Genomic DNA, 25,441 nt, shown 5'->3' with positions numbered 1-25,441 from the left:
TGAACCTGTAGTGTGTAGTGGCCAGTGCCTGTTTGGTATCTCAAGCTGGGAAGCACATTTATGCTATATATTGAGCTCTCCGCAGCATACTTTATTCATCTATACTTCTCTATACTCTCTCACTCATCTTTCCTTCACGGTTACCTGTTATGTTGTATTCTATTGTTTCAAAGCACCATTAATGACATTTTATATCCTTTGACAGTATCTAAAATCAACGGCAAATATTCATCAACAATGCATCAAAGTATACATTCTAATGGCCAATAAAGGAATAAGTAATTTGAATACACAATATGTAGGCTATCTAGTCAAACAAAACAAAAAAATGTACTACCAGTTGTTTTAAAAGCTATTTCTCAGATATCTAGTCCTTTGGTGTGACCTGTTTGTCCTTTGGTGTGATACTCCAAAGTGTCACACCATAGGACTTTTACCATCACACCAAAGGACTTTTGAGCTTTTGAGTTAATTTAAAGCCATGTCGTTGCCAACTGAAATACAATTTCACCTTTAGTAAGATGCATTTGCATACATCAACATAAGAAAAAAATATAAAAAATATACAGTATTGTCAAAATGTATTTTATGGCTGTCACACCAAAGGACTACAAAACTAATACATCTTGTGGTAGCAAAACGTAATTGATTGATTGAAGAACTCTGAGAGAAAAAAACTAAAATCCACCCTTGCCATTGGCTTCTTAAGGGTCTGAAGTCACAATTTAAGTACAGCTGGAGCTTCAACAACAGATAATTATCCACAGAATTACCCAAAAATGTGATGTCACACCACAGGATATTGTTTTCTGTGACAAAGTTTCATAAGTCCATATGGTCTCAGAAAAACGGGAAAAAAAATTAAACATTGCCACTTGCCAAAATAGACACCTTGAAAAACATGCCAGGATTGTTTAGAGAAATGACTGAGCTTTGATTATTTATTTAAAAATGTTATTACATGGAGAACCAGCCTTGCGACAGTCACACCATAGGACAAATATGGCATTTGACTCAAAATTAAGTATACTTATTTAAACTCTGGTTTTATTACACATTACTTTTTCACAACATGGACACTAGTTTGATCATTTAAAACATTGACAATTTCGAAAGCATGAATTTACTTAATTTTAAGAGCCTGCGACAGCAAAATGTCACGTCACGTCATCTACCCATACATTTCATTTGAGGAGAATTTTTATTATGGTCCGTATAATTATTATTACTACATGAGCAAAATATAATTAACTAATAATTTGCTATAATTACAAAAATCGATAGCGATAGACAAAAAATAGCAATTAATCGATTAATCGATTGTCTTGTGGATGAATCGATTCATTGAATCGTAGGCTATAGGATCAATGCATCGATTCAAATGGATTACTATTTACACCGCTACCCACCTGGCAGCTGCGCAAGCGCTCCCGCAGGCTCCTCACCAGGCCCTGGTGCTGCAGCTGCAGGTGGGAGGAGGCGCGCACCTCCCCTCCCCCGCCGCGCCCCGCCTCATGCAGAGACTGCGCCTCCTGACTCAGCAGCTCGAACGACTCCCTGATGGAAAGGAGGGAAGGAAGAGGGGACACATATTTTCACACACTGCATACTTGCCTTAGAATCAGGGGGGAACCAGGTTTTATCCGGCCCCCGATATCATTTTAATGTTATGTAGCTTGAGCTTCACATGAAATATGACATATTTTGTGAAGGAATCTTGGAAATTACATTTGCAATACAATTAAGTTCTATTCAGGGGACCTACAGAAGGTGGGATCTGTTTTAAAGGTGGCTGCCTTCAATATAAATGCCTAAAGTGCAGGGGCAAGGTTTGTCTTTGTACGGCCCTCGGAGGACTTTTACGGCCCTTCGGAGTAATTTGAAGTGTCCCCTCAAATGAAAAAGGTTCCCCACCCCTGTTAACTGCATCTTTACATGTGCATCATCACATGCACACCATTACATACAGTACATATTATTATTATCACATTAAAAATACAAGACATGCATGCAATTACATAGGCTACATCATTGCAGATCCTCCGTCCCTCACATTGCATGCATACCATCACACACTGGTACAGCATCATTGCGCACAGACCAGTGCAAAGACTTCATTAACATCCATCACACATAAACAATTAGTGGCATAATCCTGTCAGTAGGATTATGCCACCATAATAGTCCAATAAGGGATCGGGTCTAGGTCAGTGATTCTCAAACTATGGGCCAGGGCCCACCGGTGGACCGGTGGAAAGAATTCCAAGTGGGCCATGAAATAATTTTCTAAAAATAAAAATAATATTTCTGTGTGTGTTGCTGTTGACTAATTAATTAATTTGAGGTATATTGTTTATTGGGTCAGAGTGAAACTATCAAGTGGGCCTCAAGTTGGAACTTCAGCACCTTGGACAGCAACAATGGGCCCCAAATTGGACTAGGTTGGCATTGATTTAACCCCTGGTGTAGATAGGGATTATTTTAACCCCTGGTGTAGATGGGATTCTGACCTCTCCTGGATGACCTCCTGCTGGAACTCCTCTACTCGCTGCAGGGCTGACTTCTCCAGATCCACTGACTTCTCCTCGGGCAGCTCGCTGGTCATCCTCCCCTGCATCACCTCCAGCCAGTGCTGCAGCTTTTGGATGTGCTCATCAAAACTGTACACACACACAAACACAGACATTCAAGATAACAATTTTCTTCATTTGAATGACCAAACATTATCTGCTAGCACTTCTTTATCTGCTTGTGCTACTTGACTACAATTCAATACAAATCAAAGTAAACATGTGTATGTTCAGAAATAAAAAGTGGGGTTCGGCAAAACTTTTCATATGAATACAACAGACAAGAGTGGTTCAGCAGAGGGTTGTAGGAGGACATTTCTCAGTGGATATGTGTAGTGTGATTAAGAGGAGGTGAAGGGAGGGGGCTCCTTACCTGCTGAGTTCGGTGGTGCTGCGCTCTATGCTGAGCTGGTTCTGTCGGCACTGCTGCACGTAGCTGTCCCAGTCCTGCTGGGCAGAGCTCAGCCGGCTCTGCACCTGGCCCGCGCTGGCTTTGGGCAGGTGGAGCAGCAGCTTCTCTCCCTCCTCACACACCCGCGTCAGGCGACTCTCGCCGTCCTCAACACGCTCCAGCGCCCCCTAGCGGTCAGGAAGGGATGAGACTAGTCAACGGCTGAGTGGGACTATGCGATGCTGAGGAAAAGGCACGTGACCCCCACATTGCTCCAGGGACTGAAACAATACCCTGTGCCTAAATAACTGTATGTCACGCATCAGCCAAGTGTTAAAGGTGCACTGTGTAAGATTGTGGCCAGAATAGGTATTGCAACTATGCTTCTCATTGAAATTGTGCTGCCTATTGCCAAATTTGATCTTTTCATGAATATTTACGAAGTAATAAACTAGTATTTACTAGTATGACCAAAGTACAGTAAGTTCTGCAGCAAAAAATGTCTATTTCTGGAAATTCAAAATGGCAGACCATGGAGAAGACCCCCCTTTTCATGTATGAAAAATGCAATTTTCCCAGTCATATTGAATACTTAGAATTTGATGGTGGTGGTGGTAAGTATTTGTTAAAAAGGTAACATTTGTGAATGGACAGCATGAATCCTGGAAATGAACTACTAAAAATATTAGTTTAATGCAATGTAATGAGACATACTCTATATACAGTACGGTATAGGGCTCATATTGCCATTAAGGCAAGAGAGTGGATTGTACCTTGAGTTTCTGTAGTTTGCGCTCAAGAGTGCCGATGTCACCAGATTGGTCTGAGCATTCTTTCACTGCGTCCCTCTGGTCTGACAGCCAGCCATGAAACTCCTGCACCAAGTCTAGGACGATATTTATGGTTCAACTTTATTGACAAAAACAGAATCAGTTAAAATGGTATAGAGTATAATACCATATACGGTACAGCACAAAAAAATGGCTACGGTATTATGAATCACACCTTAATCTTGCTTGAAATAAAAGTGTCATTGACGTACTGTATATACCTCAATGGAAAGTCTAGAATGCCTCTTGCTAAGGCCTTGTACCTGTAAATCACTGCTAAAGGCTCTTGGTATAAACTATCGAATAGCTCTGGCTAAGGCCCTGTACCTGAGAATCGCTGCTGCAGGCTGTGTTGCTACAGTAAGGCCCTGTACCTGTGAAGCGCTGCTGTAGACTGTGTTGTAGGGAGCCCAGGCTGCGGCCGCACAGCTGGTTGACGTTCTCGTATCTCCTGATGAGGTCGGTGAGCGCTCCGCCCAGGCCGGCCAGCTCCTCCGAGGGGAACTTTCTGCACAGGGCGTTGAGGCCCTCCCGCGTCTGGTCAATACTGTCCTGCTGTCCCTGCAGCTCCTTCTGAACCTCCTGATGGGCAAGACAAGGAAGACAATACAGTAATACTCATCAGCTCAGACACAGACACAGGGGAGTATGTCAGGAACCTGGATAAGTAGTATTCCATTAAGTTAACCCGAGGTAGTGGAAAATCATCTAATAAAAGAACCTGGAGTCTTTATTTTCTTTACTAAATGACAACTATGGGCTATATATTAGTTAGTCTATCTATTAGTTATGCACTCCTTGCCAGGTTTATCACTTAACCATATTCTTGGAATAGTCCCAAGGAGAACATTTTGTGTTTTGTATCTTCAACGTTCCAAAAATAACACACCAGGAGTAAGACCTTTGTGCCAACAAAGGAATTGACCCCCAAATGACCTTGACTCTGCTCATTTCCACGAGGCCGGCAGCATCTATAATGTCGGCCAAATATATTTTTTAAGAATTATTTGGGTTTTTTTTGTTTGAATCTGTAACAGCCCAAAATAAGTAGCCAGGCCGCGCCCTCCTAGTGACGCAACACCTTCGGCGTTGCAACTAGTCAGGTCAAGAGCAATGCAAGTACTTTCTGAGTTCCCGCAAATACGGGAACTCCTTTCACTTTGTCGAGAAGCAAACAACCACAAGCAAACCAAGGGAGGCAGGTCAACCATGCCGTTTGGGAAATGTTAATTGTTATGCTCTTGGCCCGACCAAGTCTCGAAGAGATTTGAACGTTGATGATAATCAGGCTACAAAATAAGAGCATATCCAAAAGAAATAAGCCCCCAAATGACCTTGACTCTGCTGATCTCCTCGGGGTCTCCCCTGCTGGGCGAGGCCTGTACGGAGTTCTCCACCGTCTGGAGCCACTCGGACATCTGGGAGATGTAGTCCTCCAGCTGCTTCTTCTGGGTGCAGAAGTCCCTCAGGTTGGTCTTGGCCTGTTCGCACAGCGTCCGCACCTGGTTGGTCTTCTTCCTCAGCTCTGCCTCAAGGACCTGCGGTGTGAATAATATCACCAGATGAAGAACAACACAGATACGATTATAAGATGATGAGTTTTGTTTTATAAGATAATGGGTTGTCGTTTGTGCATGTGTTCGTGTGTGTGTGTGTGTGTGTGTGCGTGTGCGTGTGCGTGTGCATGTGTCATCCAACAGTACCTGCAACTCTGCTGGGCTCTCCTGACTTCCACTCAGCTCCCTGAGTTCGGCCACTTTCACCTGAAGAGCTTCCACCTCTTGCTCTCGACTCTCCACCTCCGCCTGCACACATACATGTAGCATTCATATGTTACACTGCAACACTAGAAGAGTTTGTGTTTGAAACCTTAACAAGACTTTTCACCTTGGTACGTTATCAGGATTAAAGACCCCTCTATATGAGTGACAATATACAGTATGATTCACATCTCATAAAGAATTCTGCTGAACTCAATGTGATTAATACACATTTTATTTAATAGTTTTTCAATGTATTGGTATAGTATTGTTTAACACTCTACTTAAAGAAAACAAGCTCTGAGTTTTGAAATCTGTTATAAATGCACTCATACGAGAGTGATATGAATGGCCTGGTGCAGTAGCTGTATCTCGGTTACACTCATACGAGAGTGATATGAATGGCCAGGTACAGTACCTGTGTCTCGGTTACACTCATACGAGAGTGATATGAATGGCCTGGTACAGTCGCTGTATCTTGGTTACACTCATACGAGAGTGATATGAATGGCCTGGTACAGTCGCTGTATCTCGGTTACACTCATACGAGAGTGATATGAATGGCCAGATACAGTACCTGTATCTCGGTTACACTCATACGAGAGTGATATGAATGGCCTGGTACAGTAGCTGTATCTCGGTTACACTCATACGAGAGTGATATGAATGGCCTGGTACAGTCGCTGTATCTCGGTTACACTCATACGAGAGTGATATGAATGACCAGGTACAGTACCTGTATCTCAGTTACACTCATATGAGAGTGATATGAATGGCCTGGTACAGTACCTGTATCTCAGTGAGGCGGTGATCGGTCTTCTGGCTGTTGTCCAGGCGGCTCAGGCTCTCGCTCAGCTCAGACACAGAGCATTGGGACCAGCTCTCCACCTCCCGCCCCACAGTAGAGATGTGATCCCAGAGACTCAGGCTGCGGCTCAGGACACCCATGTTGTCCTCTACCCTCTCTGACACCTTGGAGAAGACACAACATTTAATATTTACAACTTTATTGAAAATAAGGTGTCTACAACTACACACATAACACACATTGCAAAGTGTTTTTATGCTGAGTCACTAGCCATTTAGCCTTTCTGCTAGCCAGAGTTTTGTTGTCAGTTTTCCCCTTTAGAATATTCTTGCACTTAAAAACCAAAAAATATGCAATTATTGTGATTTGCCAAACCAAAGAACAAGTTATCTGTCAAAGTGGCTAGTGAGACTGGTTGGCAGGTGATAATGTCAAACCCTGATCTGTATACATATGATACATACATTCACTTAGCTGTCCAAAAAGGTAGCATGACAAGGCACTTGTGCTAATGCTGCCATGCAAACACTAATTTACTACATTTACATGATGCTTTCAATTTCAAATTAATAATTCAGAATTAAATGGTTCCGTTGAGTTTACTTTGATCTTTCCTTTAATTCCAAATGAAGAGGTGTTTGCATGACGTTTTCAAAGCGGAATTAAGCTGTATTCAGAATTAAAGCCAGTTAATTCCGAATTAAATGTCTCATGTAAGCGTAGCAATTCACGTGGGGGGGCAAGTGCTATTCAGACATACCGCTATTCAGACATACCGCTATTCAGACACCAGATATGGGGTTAGGGTTAGGGTTAGGGTCAGGGTCAGGGTTAGGGGTAGGGTAACTGCATGCACTCTCCCTAAACTGAAAAGACCTGAACAACGTAGCACAAACCACAGAAATGGCAGATTTCGGTGGGAAACGTGCCAGTATTCAGACAATAGACACCAATGTCTGAATAGCGGCATGTCTGAATAGCGCCATGTAAACTTGACATGTGTGATTTGATATGTATTGCTGTTGGAGCTCCACTCACATCCAGCCAGCGATCCACCAAGGCCTCCATCTCCTTCTTCACAGGCTCAGTCTCGCATTCCGGAACCTTCTTCAGTTCTGCCAACAGCTGCTTGCCCTTGACCGAGAGGCGGTCGAGATCGTCCTGGTGGGCAGCCAACTCCGTCTTCACCGCGTCATGCTGTGCCAAATGGGACGATACAACATTAAAGCATCAGCTACGTATGAACAAACTGCCACCCTGGTGTGGAACAAATATGTACAGGTAAACTACATCTTCAAGAGGGCTCCGTGGTTCAATGTGCTAAGAAACCACAGCATTTAAGTGGCCCGAGGCCATTTCCCAATCCTTCACCATCTCTCTTACTCCCACATCTTCCTATCAATAAAGGCATAACAAGCCCAAAGAAAATCACCGCATCAATAAAGAAGTTGAATGAGAGCTAATATAAATATATATTTTTTTATGTCAACACTATGACTATGCACATTACAAAATGTGTAAATTAATCATTAATGTATAACAATGTTCATTGTCATAGATCATTTAATTTACTTTTGGGAGCTTGTCATCTATTCAGCATATGTTGGTGATGTTAGCATTATCAGCTTTGTGACAATGCCACAGGAGCTGTTACAGTAAGTGTGCTACAGCAGTATTGGCTCATTCTTTTGAAACTCAGTTGTCAGTGGACCCGAGTTTCTTCTCTCGACATCCGCTGTAAATGTGCTCTATTGCAACAGCTGGAGACAATACAAATGTCTGAAAAAACTCATGTTTAGCGAACTCGGAGTACACCAAAGTAAAAGAATGCAGCATAAAGAGGTCTTGGGGGCACCATAGCATGGATCCCGGGATCCAGGTTGGATTCCGACCAAGAGTAATTTCCCGATCTTTCCCCATCTCTCTCTCTCCCAATACTTTGCTTCCCACCTTCTCACGCTCTCCCATCCAATAAATGCCCAAAAGGCCCTAAAGTAGATTCGAAAAACAAAAGAGGTCTTACCCGAGACATAGATCTCCTGGTGTCCTCGCGCTCGGTGAGAGCGGTCTTGAAATCAGCCACTGCCTCAGCGCTCTCCACTACACCGCTGACGGTCGCTTTCAGACTCTGGAAATCCTTCATCAGCTCAAGCAGAGCGCCACACTGCTCCTGCCTGCCCAGTTAACAAATACACCACAAATACGCCTGCGTCATACTATTGCACAGATTTGGTTACGTCAAATGCACATTCTGATATATCTGATAGATGGAAAGAAAGTTCCTGTATACCACATATATATGGCCATATTGTGTATTGTGTGTCTTTAATGTGTGTTTACATGTCGATTGTGGAGAAGTGTCATGCAAGACAAATGCAAACAGACAATAAAAGTTGATTTTATCTTATCTCGTCTTATCACATATTCATTGACAATTTGAATGGTGTACATCAATATTGACATATACGTGTAGATCAATGTAGAGGAAGTGGTGAACATCAGGATAGGCAAAAAGGGGATTTGTACATATACAGTATGTCAGATCAAAAATAACAACAAACTAGAAGCACTCATTCCACCACTAATTTAAGCATTCCTACAGTACTTGTAGCATTTTTCTGACACTCCAAGTCAAAGGCTACATTTATTACATGACGTTTTTAATCCCAAATTAATAATTCAGAAATAGTTCTGTCGAGTTTACTTTGATCTTTCATTTCATTCCGAATTGTGAGGTTTTTACATGACATTTTCAAAGCGTAATTAACCATTATTCAGAATTTAAGTGAGTTAATTCTGAATTAAATGTCTCATGTAAACATAGTCAGTGAGTGAATATCAAAGCCTTTTACCTTTCAGTGATAAGCGTCTGTGTCTCTCCCCAGGTGGTCTCCAGGAGGGTGACCTCTCTGCGCACCTCCCCAGCCAGCTCTGCATCTCTCTGGGCCAGCTGCTGCCCCTTCTCCCTCAGCCACTGCTCCTCATGCTGGTGGGACTGGAGCTCCTCCTCCAGCTGCAGGAAGAATCGAAGCCTGCAGAAGAGAGAGAAGAGAAGCCATATATTAGTGCCGTCTAGTGTTTCTCAACGGGGGTACTGTATTACAGCCTCTCAGAGGGCGTTGAGGAGCCCTAGGGGGGGCGTTGAGAAGGCTACAGCTGAGTGGGGGCTGGGCTTAGTTCCCATTGGGGGGCATTAGTCTACTTTATTTTTCAATACTAAGGGGAGCATTGGAAGGAAAGGAAGAGTTGGCAGGCTTATGAGGAGGTCAGGGGGTGTTGGGGGGCTTATGATGAGGTCAAGGGGGCGTTTGTTCAAAAAAGGTTGAGAACCACTGGTCTATAATGGTGATAGCGGAGAGCAAAAGAATCTGAAGCGTACCCTCTTTCTGCAAATGGGGTCGCCGGCGGGCCTATTCATTATTTTCTGGAAATACTCAACTTGTTTGTACATCATAACAACATTGCTATAATAATAATAATAATAATAAACTTTATTGCAGACACATGTCCATATCACACACCATACAGTATTCAATACTCAATACAAACAGTATAAATAGTAAAAAAAAGAAAAACAAAAAGAAAAAAGAAAAAAGAAAAAAGAAAAAAGAAAAGAGAAAAGACCACATCACAAACCACAGTACAGGGAGCCGTAACAGATTAAGACTTGGTCATTACAATTTTGGTGACAGTACGGTTATAACATAGGCTCTGTGCAAAAGGGTATAACTGCATTTCATAACACTCACATTCTCAAATACATACATCTTAATTAGGAGACTTTACAATCAAAACAAGGTTCCACTGCATTCTACCACAAATGAATATTTTTGGAAGAACCACTGAGAATCTTGGTAGCCCCTTAATGCACGCCATACCTCCAGTTGCACCATTGAAAAATTAACAACCATAGTACTACACTACTATGACATAACACAGAGCCTTTAGTAATGCACTATGACTTGGTCATTACAATTCTGGTAACAGCTAATTTTTAACGGCGTGTCCTAATGGGTAAACGTGTTGTAGTGTTGTTGGAGTCCTGACCTCTGTTGCAGTGTTGCTATAACATCGCTATAACAGTACCGAGACTTGGTCATTACAATTTTGTTGACAGTAATCTTAATTAGGAAACATTACCATCAAACAAAGTTCCACTGCATTCTACCGCAAATTAATCTTTTTTTATATTTTTGAAGAGCCACTGAGCATCTTGTAAACGTGTTTGAGTGTTGTTGAGTGCTGAATATAATGTAATGTGCTGCAAATGTGTTGACCTCTGACCTCTGCTGCAGTGTGGTGACGCTGGGCTCCCGGAGGCCCTGCTGCTATGTGTTGTAGTGTGTAATGTAATGTAATGTAATGTAAATGTGTTGACCTCTGACCTCTGTTGCAGTGTGGTGACGCTGGGCTCCCGGAGGCCCTGCTGCTATGTGTTGTAGTGTGTAATGTAATGTAATGTAATGTAAATGTGTTGACCTCTGACCTCTGTTGCAGTGTGGTGACGCTGGGCTCCCGGAGGCCCTGCTGCTCGGCCTGCTGCTCCAGGTCCTCCACGCTCTTCAGCAGCTGCTCTCTGCGCTGCCTGAAGGCCGTCCACAAGGCTCCCAGCTCCTCCGCCTCGCTCTGCTTGGCCCCCAGGAGGCTCCGTACGGCCTCCAGCTCCACCCCGAGTAGGTCGGCCAGCGCCCGGCACGTGGTCCTGGGTCCCTGGGTCTCTCCGGTGGACGCCACCGCCGCCTTCTCCACCAGGTGCAGGTGCGCCTTTGTTACGATAAGGAGAGGTCAAGGACAGGTCAGTGCACATAGAGTAGACAATAAATGACCACATTACTCATCTCACTCAGCCCAAGTGAAGAATGGCATTGGTTTTGGGTTGAGACCGCACGGCTCGAGGTAGCCGGCACCCGAAGCCAACGTAAAGCTGGCCGGCTCTATGCACAGACTCGCCTCGCGTTGGTAAGCTAATGCTAATGTTCCTTCCTTGGGCACACCTACCATGCATATCCTTTTCCACGTTACTGCATTACACGTAGTCCAAGGCCTGATTTTACAAAAATAGTGAGATAACAGATCGAGCCATAACAGCATTAGCATAGCATTGCTTAACAAAAGGGGAGAATAGTAGACAATTTTTAGTAAATTAATTTTAGTAACTAATTAATTTGTTTAGTAACTTTTAGTAACTTATTTTTAGTAACTTAACTTTGTAACTTAATTTGTAACTTTTTCATTTTTATTGGACTGCGCTGCCCTAACAGCTTATGGACTTGACTAGACTCTACACAGTATAGGCCATATTGTGTTTTGTGTGTCTTTAATGTGCGCTTTACATGTGGATTGTGGAGAAGTGTCATGCAAGACAAATTTCGGTGCAAACATTCAATAAAAGTTTATCTTATTATCTCTTATCTTACCTTGCTGAGGCCTCCATCCAGGCTGACGGCCAGCGTCTCCAGCCGGGCGATGTCGGGCACGATGGAGGCCAGGTCCCGCTGCAGCTCCTGCACGCGCCCGCGCTCCCAGCTACCCGCTCCCTCCACCGTCTGCCTCAGGCTGCGCAGGACTCCGGCCGCCACGCCGCGCGTCGCCAGGAAGGCCTCCAGCCGGTGCAGGCTCTCGGCGGCCAGCTGCAGCTGCTGCTGCGCGTCCACGTAGGGCTGCGCGCCGCCCTGCCACTGGGCCTGCAGCTGCTGGAGGCTGCGCGGCTCGCAGGACCCGGCCATCTCGTCCAGCCCACGCTGCAGACGCTCCCGCTCCGATGACTTCTGCTGCAGGGTCTCCGCACGACTCTGTAGGGGCAGGGACGGGTAGAAGGTCAAAGGTGAGGTCAGGTCCTGTTCTTTTGATACATAAAGTGTCTCAGATAAGTGAGTACACCCCTCACATTTTGCAGATTGGTAAGCTGAATATCACCAAAAGAAACATGCATGTGAACAGTTGTGACAGCTGTGAGTACTGTGACAGCTGAAGCAGATCATGGGACTCTATGGGATTTTATCATAGGGCTGTACTCACTTTTGTGGAGACATCAATGTCTGAATTTTCTATTTGTTTTGAGTGAGCGATACATTGAAGCGGTTAAAGAACCTGTACACTGGCTAATTTTCATTGTGTCAAAGTGAAATTTCTTCACGAAATGTTGTCCCTTGAAAAGACATACTTACAAATCTGTGAAATGTGAGGCATGCACTCACTTCTGTGAGACACTGTATAGACTATAGATGTTGGATTCAGCCTTTTTAACATGTGTGCAGACAACGCAAGCTTCCTGACAGTGTGCAGGGGGAGAGCAATGTTTCTTCCTGACAGGCCAATTTTAGGGTGAGAGTGTACCGCTCTTTAGAGCAAATTCCTCTTTCCTGACAGAATGATATCGTACCCCTCTTGATATTCAGAAAGATTAAGACCAAAGTGTCATTAATGATTTTGTGTCATTGGGTATGTTTTAATTATTCATGCTCAGTTGGGGCACGTATCTCAAAGCAGACTGCAGTCTTTGAATTAGTAACCACCGTCTAAATGTTTGTGGGTTAGTAACACATCACGGAGAGGACACTGTGCATCAGATTTCCATAGTACGGGCCCTACCGTGGCTTAAATGGTAGGCCACTGCACTGTCACGCCGGGGACCTGGGTTTGATTCTGGCCCGAGGTAATTTCCTGATCCATCCCCTTTTCTCTCTCCCACTCGCTTCGTGTCACCATCTCAAACTGTCCTATCAAATAAAGGTATAACCCCCCCAGCCCCCCCAAAAATAAAATAAAATAAAAAAGATAGTTCCATAGTACGTACCTCCACTTCAGCTCTGGAAGGCTGCACATCGGTGATGCTGACCAGCAGGGGCTGGTGCAGGCTGGAGGCGAAGGCCTGGGCCCACTGCGAGAAGGCCAGCAGGGCCCCCTCCAGCTGCTCCACCTGGGACAGCTGCTGCTCCAACAGCTGGGTCCTGGAGGAAGAGGAAGAGGGCGGACAATCAAGATGGAGGACAGGGGGAAAACAATCTTTTGAAAGACGCAGAAGAAGGCTTAGGCCGAAATGTCTGTCCTAGACGTCCTAGATTAAAATTGCAAGAATTACACCCGAGAGTGTAGCTTTTTCACTAAACTTGGTGTTTGCTTTGGTGTTTGCTCGCACCCGAAGACCTTGTAAGAAACAGTTGGGAGTTGAGCGCACTTTCTAAAAAAAGGAAGAGGGAGGAGGATATTGAAGATGGAGGACAGCAAAACAATAAATCTTGATCCATATACCCTGTCCCTACATGCTATACATGGTATACTGTACATACTTTTGTGTTATGGTTGGAATATATTTGGAATGACTCTACTGTACTGCACATGCATTAAATTTGCAAGAAATAATGAAGAAATCTAAATGATAAATAAAAGAAAAATAGACGGCTGGAACGCAAACATTGATTCTGATGCCCCCGTGGCCATCTTGGAAATTGTTGCCCTCCAAAAGTGAATCTATTCACACACCTTTCATATTTCATGTAACTATTAATAATAATAATACTGTAGTTGTATTAGTATAGTAGTAGTAGTAGCACAGAAGATTTGGTCAAAATCCATACACCCATTCAAAAGTTTGCATGCTAAAAAAATCCAGACAGCTGGACGTATGGACTCAGTCGTTGATGTGAGTGACGTAACTCTTGGCTAGTGTTCTGCACGCTCCACCTCTGCTTGAGCATAATAACTAGATGTTTGGTCGTTGATGTGAGTGACGTACCTCTTGGCTAGCGCTGTGTTCTGCACGCTCCACCTCAGCTTGAGTATAATAACTAGATGTTTGGTCGTTGATGTGAGTGACGTACCTCTTGGCTAGTGTTCTGGGCGCTCCACCTCTGCTTGAGCATAATAACTAGATGTTTGGTCGTTGATGTGAGTGACGTACCTCTTGGCTAGTGCTGTGTTCTGGGCGCTCCACCTCAGCTTGAGCTGGTTCATCTCCTCCTTCAGGGCCTCCACTCGCTCCTGAGGGGCCGTCGAGTGCAGTACCGCCGCCTGGGCCTCCAACTCTTTATGCAAAGCCTCCAAGTTCTTCAGCTCCGTGCGGAGGTGCTAGGAAAACACAATATTGACGTAGCCCCTTAATGCACACCGTACCATCTGAGGCATACTGTAATAATCATTGAAAGGCGAATTACCATATTACTACTCTACTATGACATAACACAGAGCATTTAGTAATGCACTACGACTCGGTCATTGCCATTCTGGTAACAACAAATTTATAAAGCTGTGTTTTAACAGGTTGACACCAGTAGGAGAGACATGTATGAAAGAGGCCAGGCTAAAACGTAAACTGTGTAGTTTTTTCAATAGTTTCCAAAATGTCCATTCACATATTTCAGCTTTTTTTTGGTATTTATTTTGTATTTATTTTGGCTTGTAAATGCACATTTCATATACTACATGAATAGGGTCTCCTTGCATATTTGTCATCTTGAATTACCAACAACATGATAGATATCTTTGGCTGTAATACTGTGCCTACTCAGGTCTGAGAGGTGCCAAATCCGAGTTTACAGTTTACCTTTAAGAAGACAGGAACATTAGTCAGCAGTGGAGGTTTGCTGATAATAATAATAATAACTATTTGTATTATAGCAATTCATACAAGACATGCAGCTTAATGTGCTAAACAGTTACATTAATAACCATGTTAAAAACAAAAATAATGAAATGAAGTATAAGAGAAAAGATAAATGATAATAAAATTGATACGAGAGATAAAGTAGATAAAATAAAATAAAATGGAGCTGAAATAAAGGAGACAATAGCAGAAATAATATATCAAACAGGCATACAATCCACAAGACTCAGACATTTTGCTGATGGCCTAGTTTGTTCACCTGCGCCTCCTGCAGGTCGCTGTGTAGTTTGGACTTGTCTGCTGGAAGCAGCTGGTCCTCAGTACCAGTGGCCTGCTCACACCGCTCTAGAAAGTTCTGGATTGTGGTCCAGTCCTTCTGATACCTGACAGGGATGAGATGAGTACAGACATCATTCATTGGGCATCAATACAGAACGTTCACAATTGGCTATCAACAGACATCATGCACAGATTAAACCTATCTCCAGTTTGCGGTACAGTCTTTTCCCAGGTATATTCAGAAATGTAGTACTGTACATTACTTTACATTTACAGTACATAGCCCCTGGAACAATAAGAGGGTTAACCTTGCTAAAAGGAACTTCAGCAAAATGGGGAGGTACTTTCTCTCTACTACCAGTGGGTGGGATTTGAACTTGCAAACATCTGAGCTGATGGGGATGGGGATGGGGGCTAGAGAGGGCTCTAAAATGAACACCAGCAAAAGGGCCTAACGCTGGCGAAATTTCAGTTTGGCTAGTAGAACAGATCAACTTACTAGCCACTTTGACCCATTAGTGAGTGTGCGTTTGGCTAGTAAGATTAAAATCTACTAGCAATTTTGGCTGGTGATGAAAAAAGTTAATTTCGAGGCTGATTATATTCTTCAGTCTTCCTACATCTGCCAGAGCCCCAGCAGGTTCTCCAGGCGGGGAGGTGTAGGCATGGGGGCCGCTAGGGGGGGAAAAGTGGTACAGATTCTAAGGGCCCAAGCACTGATAGGGGCCCTTAAGGGGGCCCAAGCACTGAGAGGGGCGCTTAAGGGGGCCCAAAATTCAAATCTTTCATGGGGCCCAACATTTCTGGCAGCACCCCTGGGTGTAGGGACACATTTCTCTCTACTACCAGTGGGTGGGATTTGAACTTGAAACCACCTGATCCAAAGACCGCCTAACTAAGAGGAGATGACTGCCTATGATACATGTAATGGGGGGTATTTTGAAAGAGGCTGGCTATACGTATTCTTCATTCTTCCTTCCTACCTCTGCCAGAGTCCCAGCAGGTTCTCCAAGCGGTTCTGCAGCTCTCCTGCCTGCTTCAGACTCCTCTCGTGGCATCGCTGCAGCTCCTGCACCACCTGCTCCGCCCGCTCCCGCTCGCTCATGCGCCGCGCCGCCGTGTTGAGGCTCATCAGCACCCCCCGCTGCTTCTCAAGAGACTGGCACACATCCTGCAATATGGCCAGGCGGACACAAGAGGAAAGAGATGGTAGATGTTCAGAGGGAGACTAAAATCACCACTATTTCTGTATTTACGTATATGTTACTATGAGTTTCATAAACATTATTGAGTTTGGTTTTTTTTAAAGTTGTGTGATTTTGAATGCCAGTCAACATAACAGGTAGGTTAGGGTCGGTAGACTTGTTTAGAGGCAAATGGGACCAATGGGACCAAATGAGGAGTTTTCTTCTCCAAGAAACGGAGACTTTACCATGTGCTCTTGGAGAGCGCGGTAGGTATCTGAGGAGGATCCGCAGGAGCTGACGGGTCTGCTTACTCTCTCCTGCAGGGCACCTATGGCAGCACGAACCTGCACACAAACATTTATTCATTAAACATTCATTCCCACTTAAAACTAAAACATATACACAAACATGCATGACTCATGAGGCAGAATATACAACACATCTTGCCATGTTAACACAACATCAAAGAAAAGAGATCATATCACTCCAGTACTTAGGCCATTGCACTGGCTTCCAGTGAGGTTTAGAATTGAGATTACAATTCTTCTGATTGTCACTCAATGACCTAGGCAGACATCCTAAACTGCACAAAATTAAAAATTACGTCCGGGGTCGGATAAGACGGCCTCAAAGGATGTAAACGACCCTCAAGACATAGGTTCCCCACCCCTGTGATAGAGCAATATCATCCTAAAAGATGTCTTAAGTCTTCAGAGTCCTCTCTACTGGTTGTGCCAATGGTAAAATCAAGACAGTAAGAAATGGCCTTAAGACATTATGCCCCGACAGCAGGGCTGCACAATGAATCGAAAATAATCGAAAATTGTGATATAATCGTGATATCGAAATCGGGATTTCCATCGGGATTTAATCGTGGCAATAGTGACCTACCTTCGAGAGCCTCCTTGAAGCCAGAACATACTGACAGGCTGGTGTTTCCGTCCAGAAATGTGTTCCCTGCTATTGCCTTGCAATTGCTTTTTACATAATTATTAAAATTCATTTTATTTTGCTCATTCCGGATATAATTCATTCTTGGTTATACTGTATTTAATTTTGTTACAATTTTCAAATAATTTAGCAGAAATCAATAATCGTGATTAATAATCGTGATTATGATTTTGACCCAAATAATCGTGATTAGGATTTTTTTCCATAATCGTGCAGCCTTACCCAACAGTGTCATATTTTTTAAATAAATTAAATTGGTTAAGGTTAGTTATCTACTCACTTCTATACTTTCTACTTTCTATAATATTTTTCTTCTCTCTTTTTTCTTTCTTTCCTCTCAAGCACATTTAATGACAGTTATGTCAGACAGTTATGAATGATAGATAATGTGCTATACAAATCCTACTGCTATTGCTACTGCTATCGCTAATTCTCATCCTCACAAATCTACCAAATCAGCACACTGCAAATCGTGTCAAGAAATTGTGTGAAATCTATGTTTCACTGAATGCAGCTGAGAGTGTTTTTGTCCTCATGGTACATAGTCAGCCTGCCAAGCCCCAAAAATATATGTTTGATGGCATTTTCTGTTAAAAGTTGGCAACCATGCCAGAAGTTATCAGCATGGGCTAAGGTTTCAGAATCACCTGGTTGCCAACACGGAACTTGACCTTTAAGGTCAAATATGAAGGTCAAAAGGTCAACCACGGTCAAATAACAGTGTTATTTAGTTAAAATTTGTTAAAAAGATGTTAAAAGTGGGCAACCATGCCAGAAGTCATCAGCATGGACTAAGGATTCAGAATCAACTTGTTGCCAACACGGAACTTGACCTTTAGGGTCAAATTTAAAGGTCAAAAGGTCAAAAACAATGTATTTTCTGGTTAGTCTATTTTGGGAATTGTATATTCATGCCATTCTTTTTCAAATGTAAGCAACCATGCTAGATGGTATCAGCATGGACTAAGGTTTCAGAATCACCTGTTTGCCAACATGGAACTTGACCTTTAAGGTCAAATTTGAATGTCAAAAACAATGCATTTTCTGGTTTGCCTTTTTTGGAGGGGGGCTTCATATTCATGGAATTCTTTTTCAAAAGTTGACAATCATGCTAGAAGTTATCAGCATGGACTAAGGTTTCATGGTCCATGGTTGCCAGCATGGAACCTGACCTTTCAGGTCAAATTTGAAGGTCAAAAGGTCAACCAGGCTTAAAAAAAAAAAAAATAATGTTTTTTTTTTTTGTGATGTGCTTTCCTAAAATACAAGATGTTTGCATGATGTATTGAATAATTAGTACCTGGCGGAAATATTTCATATTATTTAAATCATTTTAGGTGAGTGAAAGTATTGGAACAAATAATCGTAAAGAAAATAAAACACTGTTTTGATGAGGTTTCTCCCGAAGCGGACAGCGCTGTCAAAAGTTGCATTTGGGGTTTTCTGACAGTGGACGGTGGAAGTGGTCTCAAGAGTCACACTTCACCTACTGTAAGTATCAGATGACTCTGGACAGTGATTAATTAACCTTTTAATTCTACTTAGAGCCCCTTTAAACCCAAGTCTTCAGTGAAAAACAAAAAGAAGGAAATTTGCCTTTCTGTTCCAATACTTTAGGGGACTGTATATTTAGAAGTTATATAGTCTTTATTATTAGGGTATGAGTGAAAGTGATTATTGTATAAAAAGAAGACAATCCGCACACTTCAGGTCTATTTTTGTGCAAAGAAGCTTTGCTTGACTTGCAAGCTTTCGGTCCTTAGACCTTCATCAGGCAGAGTGATGAAGGTCTAAGGACCGAAAGCTTGCAAGTCAAGTAAAGCTTCTTTGTACAAAAATAGACCTGAAGTGTGCGGATTGTCTTCTTTTTATACAGATTTTTTTTACTGAATCCTGCACCTTCTAAACAGATGAGCGGTGGCCTACTGAAAGTGATTATTGCAAATTGCCAATAACAAGAATGTAATTGATCATATTGTTTCTTTACTTCAATAATAATTAAAACAATATTAAAATTCAAATGTGATGTCAGTACATACTGGATATTTATGTATTTAAAGGAGCTATTGTTGCTGCTATTACAAAAAGGTTGTGTCATCCAGATCATGTTCTATCCCTACAACGTTTAAACAGTCTACATTTTAATCACATGCAGGTATACAGGGCTGTCCATTCCTCAGGCAACTGCAGGCATGTATTGCCCACTTGGTTCTACGACCACATCTTATCAGTCCTAAGACTATGTGGAACTGGAGGTTTCCTTTACCACACAGCCATCAAGTGTTGGTCTACAACTTTCCAACCACCTGTCTCCTCAGTGTCTTTGTTAATATGTACTTTGTCAGACTGAGGCCATACATTTGCCTGCTGATTTGCTTATGCAAGATGCAATCCATATGCATCACTTGGTGGTAACATATCAATTGTCTTTTTGTCCTCTGAAAATAGTCGATCAATACCCAAAGATAAGCATGGTGCTTTATACAGGTGACACAAAAACTCAAGCCTGGGAAATTGCAACAGAACATTCTACAGTAGTCATGAGAACATCAAGAGATGTGTGCAATACTGATATGACATAGCAAATCAGCAAGTATCGTTTATTGCTATAACAATTTGAAACACATCAGAACACATCAGAAATAACTGTCATTAAAAGTCATTATTTTTTCTATGGAAAGAAGCAAATTCACTGGTGAGCCAAGGCATATCCCATTTCATACCAGCAGCTTAATGTGCTTCACAAAGAAGAATAAAGTAATTGAGATGACCAGAATGAAAATTTTAAAAATACAAGTTTAAGTTAATTCTATGCTAATGAGCTATGATGAATCTCTAAGGATGACAGGCTAGAGCCCCACCATAATAAGCCAAATCAAACATTAAATTACAGGCCTACTAATTATTCAATATACAGTACCATGCAAACAACTATTTTATGAAAGCACATCATCAAAAAACAGATTTTCTATTGATCTCGGTTGACATTTTGACCTTCAAATTTTATCTTAGAGGTCAAGTTCCAGATGGTAACCAGGTGATTCTGAAACCTTAGTCCATGTTCTAGCATGGTTGCCAACTTTTGAAAACAATAATTCCATGGATATAAAGATCACCAAAAAAAGATTTACCAGAAAATACATTGTTTTTGACCTTCATATTTGACCTTAAAGGTCAATTCCCTCTTGGCAACCAGGTGATTCTGAAACCTTAGTCCATGCTGATAACTTCTAGCATGGATACTAACTTTTGAAAAACCTTAACCTTAAAATACACAGTGTTTTTAACCTTCAAATTTGACCCTAAAGCTCAAATTCCGTGTTGGCAACAAGTTGATTCTGAATCCTTAGTCCATGCTGATGACTTCTGGCATGGTTGCCCACTTTTGAAAAAGAATTCCATGAATGTACAGTTCCCAACAAAGATTAGCAAGAAAATACCCTGTTTTTGACCTTTTGGTCTTCAAATTTGACCCTAAAGGTCAAGTTCAGTCTTGGCAACAAGTTGATTCTGAATCCTTAGTCCATGCTGATGGCTTCTGGCATGATTGCCCACTTTTAACAACTTTATAACAATTTTTAACTAAATAACACTGTTATTTGACCGTGGTTGACCTCTTGACCTTCATATTTGACCTTAAAGGTCAAGTTCCGTGTTGGCAACCAGGTGATTCTGAAACTTTAGCCCATGCTGATAACTTCTGGCATGGTTGCCAACTTTTAACAAAAAATGCCATCAAAAGTTTATTTAAGCACCTTAGCTGCTGATGGCAGGCTGACTAACAGCACCTACCTCTTCAAGACTGGCATCAAACTTCTGCTTTTGCGAGTGGCTCTCCTCCAGCTGGCTTGTCTGCTGTTCCACATTCTCCTTCAGCTCCTCCCAGTACCTGCCGATCTGCGTCAGCCGCGCTTTGATGCGGGCAGACTCTCCTGACGACAGGAACTGCCCCAAGGCCTGGGACTCAGTCTCCAGACGAGAAAACATCTCTCCTTTGGTTTGAAATTCTGACTCAATAGCCTAAAAAGAAAACAAGGGGGAAAAAACATTATACTACTAGGTTACTGTATACAGCCTGCTTAACTTTCAAATGTCAATGTCCTCATGATAATGCATGAATAACAGCATCAAAGTAAAACCAAGAACATCAGGCATGAAACGAATGCTTTTTAATCATTTTAAAACATTGTTTTTAATTGGCCCTGAAGAAGGTTGCACGTGACTGGAATGGGTCAGCTTATTGTCCTCAAGAAAATAAAGGACTTTTAACCTTACTTCGGGGGGCCTCAGATCCTCTCCCTTGACCTTACGAATTGCTCTCTTGGACACTGATGCGCACCTGGAGTTTTGTAATGTAATTACCCCACAGACACGACTAATTTCCCCCTCTCTCCATCGATTTTAACTTATTTATAGCAGAAAAGATTAATTGAGGACTCCACCTTCACTGCCTCCATCAGGTCCGTGAGTGGTGCTCCAGAGCTCTTCAGCCTCTCCATCTCCTTCTCCTTGGCGGAGATCCAGGAGGAGAAGCCCTCAAAGTCTTCACCAAATGAATCCCACTGTGTCTTCATATCCTCAAGAGCCTTCACACTGAAACAATAAAACAACACATTTGTAACCTGAGAATAGGAATTTATATCAGGCATGCAAAAACATCTATTTAACTGACATAAATGTCAAATTCAGTAAAGCTAATGTATGTTATGTTGCAATGCCATAAATGAATAAGGAATTTGAGTACATTTTCCAACTTCGTTATCTAACTCAAGGCATTGGCTTCTTCATAACAGCATGTTCGTACTTCACACTTCAACTACACTGTGATCAATTAAAACAGGCAGGTAACTGAGACACCTAGCGACGTGGCTGTAACTGCAGACACAACACTGCATGCTTCTTTTGGGTCCTAAGGGAGAATACCCACAGTCTAAAGAAGCATGAGCTAACCTTGTGTGTGTGTGTGTGTGTGTGTGTGTGTGTGTGTGTGTGTGTGTGTGTGTGTGTGTGTGTGTGTGTGTGTGTGTGTGTGTGTGTGTGTGTGTGTGTGTGTGTGTGTGTGTGTGTGTGTGTGTGTGTGTGTGTTGTTGCTGTTGTTGTTGTTGTTGTTGTTGTTGTTGTTGTTATGAATCACACAGATAGTACAATGTTACTTGATGTTTGTAAATGCAGTATTACTCTTTCTTGAGTCGAGCCTGGGCCTTCTCCAGCTCCAGGTTTAGTGTGTGAGCTCGGTCCTGCAGCAAGTTCTGGTTCTGTGGACCCAGCTGGATCTCCTGAGCTCTCTTTTGCAGAGACGCCACTACTGATGCCTCACGCTCACTCTGCTTCAGAAGATCCTGGGATGCGCAACACACACACACACACACACACACACACACACACACACACACACACACACACACACACACACACACACACACACACACACACACACACCAGTTTTACTACATGATCTAGAAACTGCTTGACTGCTGTACATGAACGTAATACGCATGCAGGCACGCAGACACGCACGCACGCACGCGCGCACACACACACACACACACACACACACACACACACACACACACACACACACACACACACACACACACACACACACACACACACACACACACACACACACACACACACACACACACACACACACACACACACACACACAGATGCCTCAGGTAGGTACCTGTGCTTGTTCTAGTTCTGCGATGAGATTCTCTGGGCTGCTGTAGCTGTGCTCCTTGTCTGCAGACGACACACGACTCAGGAACTCCTGCACTGCCCCCTGCTGGCTGTCTGACTCCTGCCAGGCCGTCAGGGTCGCCTGGCATGGAAGACAAGAGCACCAGAGCCACAGACATGTTCATCTCCACACTCCAGTTCTATACTGTGGGTATTGGGCCCATATCAGCACTACTGTGAAAAATGAAAAAGTCAGCTTTTTTTGCGAAAGATTTTATGGATTGGATTTTGCAAACGTTTCATAGATGAATGACCAGACTCTATAGGCCTCTATAGGCATTTTTTTACTGTGCGTCTTTAAACTGTGTGTGTTTAACGATTGTGGAGAAAGTGTAATGCAAGACACATTTCTGTTGCAAACAGACAATAAAGTATTATCTTTTCTTATTGTGGAGCAGTGAGATAAACAGGGCTCCATGAGGTGCTGTACCTGCAGGCCGTGTTCGTGGGTGTCCATGGTCTGGTCCATCCTGCTGATCGTGTCCTGCAGCTGCAGCAGGTCCTGCTGTAGAGACTCCCTCATGTCCTCATCCACCGGCAGCTGCTGCCCCCTGCTGGCCAGCTGATCCACGTCCCTCCTGCGCACCTTCATACGACGCAGCTGCTGCTGCTCGAAGGAAGAAGGAGAAACGCCTCAATAACCACAGTCAGATATGGAAGGAGACACTAAAGGTGAAGTATCCAAGGCACTCTTCCAAAATAGTTAAAATAGCTTTATTAAATGGCTAAAGAGTTGAAAATGCCAACATGTTTCAGCCAAGGTGTGGCCTTCATCAGGGCAGAGTCAATAGAGAAGGAGACTCCACAGCATGACTCTACTGTGCACCTTCAACGCAGCTGCTACTGCTCCATGAAAAAAGGAGAAATGCCTCAATAACCAGTTAGATAAGGAAGGAGACCGCACAGCAGGTCTCTACTGCGCACCTTTACTAATACTGCACAGCAATGCGATAACATACATTACAACATACTGTACATACAACATAGACAGCATAGGATGTCTTATCTCTCCTGCCTGTGCACCCTCGTACGATGCAGCTGCTATTGCTCCACGAAAAAAGGACAAATGTCTTAATGATGGTTTACTAATGCTGCAGAGCAATGTCACAACATAGAGCAGTAATGGTGCTTACACACCGCAAGCGCGAGACATCCACTTAACATGTCCGGTATCAGTCCGAAACGGTTAGAATACATGAAAACAGATTATGCCTTGCACACAGGAGCACGGTGTAAGTGCGGCGCATGTCCGGCCGCGCGAGCGGCAGACCGGACATGTCCGCAACGCTCCTTGAAAATAGAACTCGAGTCTATTTTCCTGCACGGATGTCCGCGTTCAATGTGCGGGCTCCATTGAAAATGAATGGCTGCTGCCCGCGGATAGAACGTGGACGCTAACTGTGCAGTGCGCAAGTTAGCCCGCGAACCTCTCGGACTCGTGATGCTCCCGGACACGTTAAGCGAATGCGAATATCTCGGTGTGTTTCCACCGTAAAACCACAGTTGGATGAGGAAGGAGACAGATCAGAAGGTCTCTCCTGTCTGCGCACCTTCATATGAAGCAGCTGCTGCCCCCTGCTGACCAGCTCCTCCACGTCTCTCCTGCGCACCTTCATACGACGCAGCTGCTGCTCCCACAAGAAAGGAAACATGCCTCAATGACCACAGTCAGATGGCCCAGCCGTGGCTTAGGCGGCTGGGCACTTGGACTGCTACGCGGGTTCGATTCCTGACCTCCCGATTCCTGATCCTCCCCTGTCTCTCTCTCCCACTCTTCCTGTCCCACTCTTCATTGTCCTGTCTAAATAAAGTTGAGTACTTCGTACTTCGTAATTCACGAATGGTCTGATTACGCTTCTCTGAGGAGGGTTTAGTCGTCCACCAGACAGCCGGCCAATAAGCGAACACACTTGGGCACATAGAGTAACAACATACGTAAGTCATGAACATCAACTGTCAGCGATTGGTGCACTCATTTCAAACAAGAGCTGAGCTCATTCCTCCCACTAGAGCGCTCCAGAGCATCGAGGATCCAGACCAAAAATGAATTACAAAGTCTGGTCTGGTGAAACCAGGCTAGGTCTCTCCTGCCTGTGCACCTTCATACCAAACAACTGCTGCTGCTCAAAAAAAAGGAAAAAAAGGCTCGCTCAATGTGTTTGCACGTCATTATAATACGTACGGTACGTAATAACTTTCATGCATGTTCAAAAAGGTCAAATAAAACTGAGAGATTTAAGCAGCTGCAGCTGTAAGCCCTCCTTGAGGACAGGCACCATGAGAATACAAAAATGGGGCATCACCTTGGTGGCACCAAGAAG

At 43.4% G+C, this 25,441-nt stretch overlaps 1 protein-coding gene across 1 annotated transcript in view; it reads right to left on the bottom strand.

Annotated features, from left to right (window-relative positions):
- syne1b (spectrin repeat containing, nuclear envelope 1b) overlaps positions 1 to 25,441 on the bottom strand; it is a 204,358-nt gene that overhangs the window by 129,084 nt on the left and 49,833 nt on the right. The window contains exons 28-50 of the mRNA XM_063184266.1: positions 23,551 to 23,727; positions 23,065 to 23,202; positions 22,557 to 22,717; positions 21,821 to 21,971; positions 21,171 to 21,398; positions 16,673 to 16,771; positions 16,224 to 16,411; positions 15,221 to 15,344; positions 14,260 to 14,426; positions 13,156 to 13,309; positions 11,777 to 12,151; positions 10,846 to 11,123; positions 9,212 to 9,391; positions 8,383 to 8,533; positions 7,398 to 7,556; positions 6,341 to 6,523; positions 5,495 to 5,596; positions 5,126 to 5,329; positions 4,166 to 4,373; positions 3,735 to 3,847; positions 2,944 to 3,149; positions 2,511 to 2,660; positions 1,410 to 1,557 (exon numbers count right to left, since the gene is read on the bottom strand). Coding sequence (XP_063040336.1) covers positions 1,410 to 1,557; positions 2,511 to 2,660; positions 2,944 to 3,149; positions 3,735 to 3,847; positions 4,166 to 4,373; positions 5,126 to 5,329; positions 5,495 to 5,596; positions 6,341 to 6,523; positions 7,398 to 7,556; positions 8,383 to 8,533; positions 9,212 to 9,391; positions 10,846 to 11,123; positions 11,777 to 12,151; positions 13,156 to 13,309; positions 14,260 to 14,426; positions 15,221 to 15,344; positions 16,224 to 16,411; positions 16,673 to 16,771; positions 21,171 to 21,398; positions 21,821 to 21,971; positions 22,557 to 22,717; positions 23,065 to 23,202; positions 23,551 to 23,727 — 4,044 coding nt within the window. The remainder of the gene's footprint in view (positions 1 to 1,409; positions 1,558 to 2,510; positions 2,661 to 2,943; positions 3,150 to 3,734; positions 3,848 to 4,165; positions 4,374 to 5,125; positions 5,330 to 5,494; positions 5,597 to 6,340; positions 6,524 to 7,397; positions 7,557 to 8,382; positions 8,534 to 9,211; positions 9,392 to 10,845; positions 11,124 to 11,776; positions 12,152 to 13,155; positions 13,310 to 14,259; positions 14,427 to 15,220; positions 15,345 to 16,223; positions 16,412 to 16,672; positions 16,772 to 21,170; positions 21,399 to 21,820; positions 21,972 to 22,556; positions 22,718 to 23,064; positions 23,203 to 23,550; positions 23,728 to 25,441) is intronic.

Source organism: Engraulis encrasicolus, chromosome 19 (genome assembly GCF_034702125.1).
Source record: "Engraulis encrasicolus isolate BLACKSEA-1 chromosome 19, IST_EnEncr_1.0, whole genome shotgun sequence".
NCBI classification, from domain to species: domain Eukaryota; kingdom Metazoa; phylum Chordata; class Actinopteri; order Clupeiformes; family Engraulidae; genus Engraulis; species Engraulis encrasicolus.
This window is presented reverse-complemented; position numbering and strand designations above follow the sequence as displayed.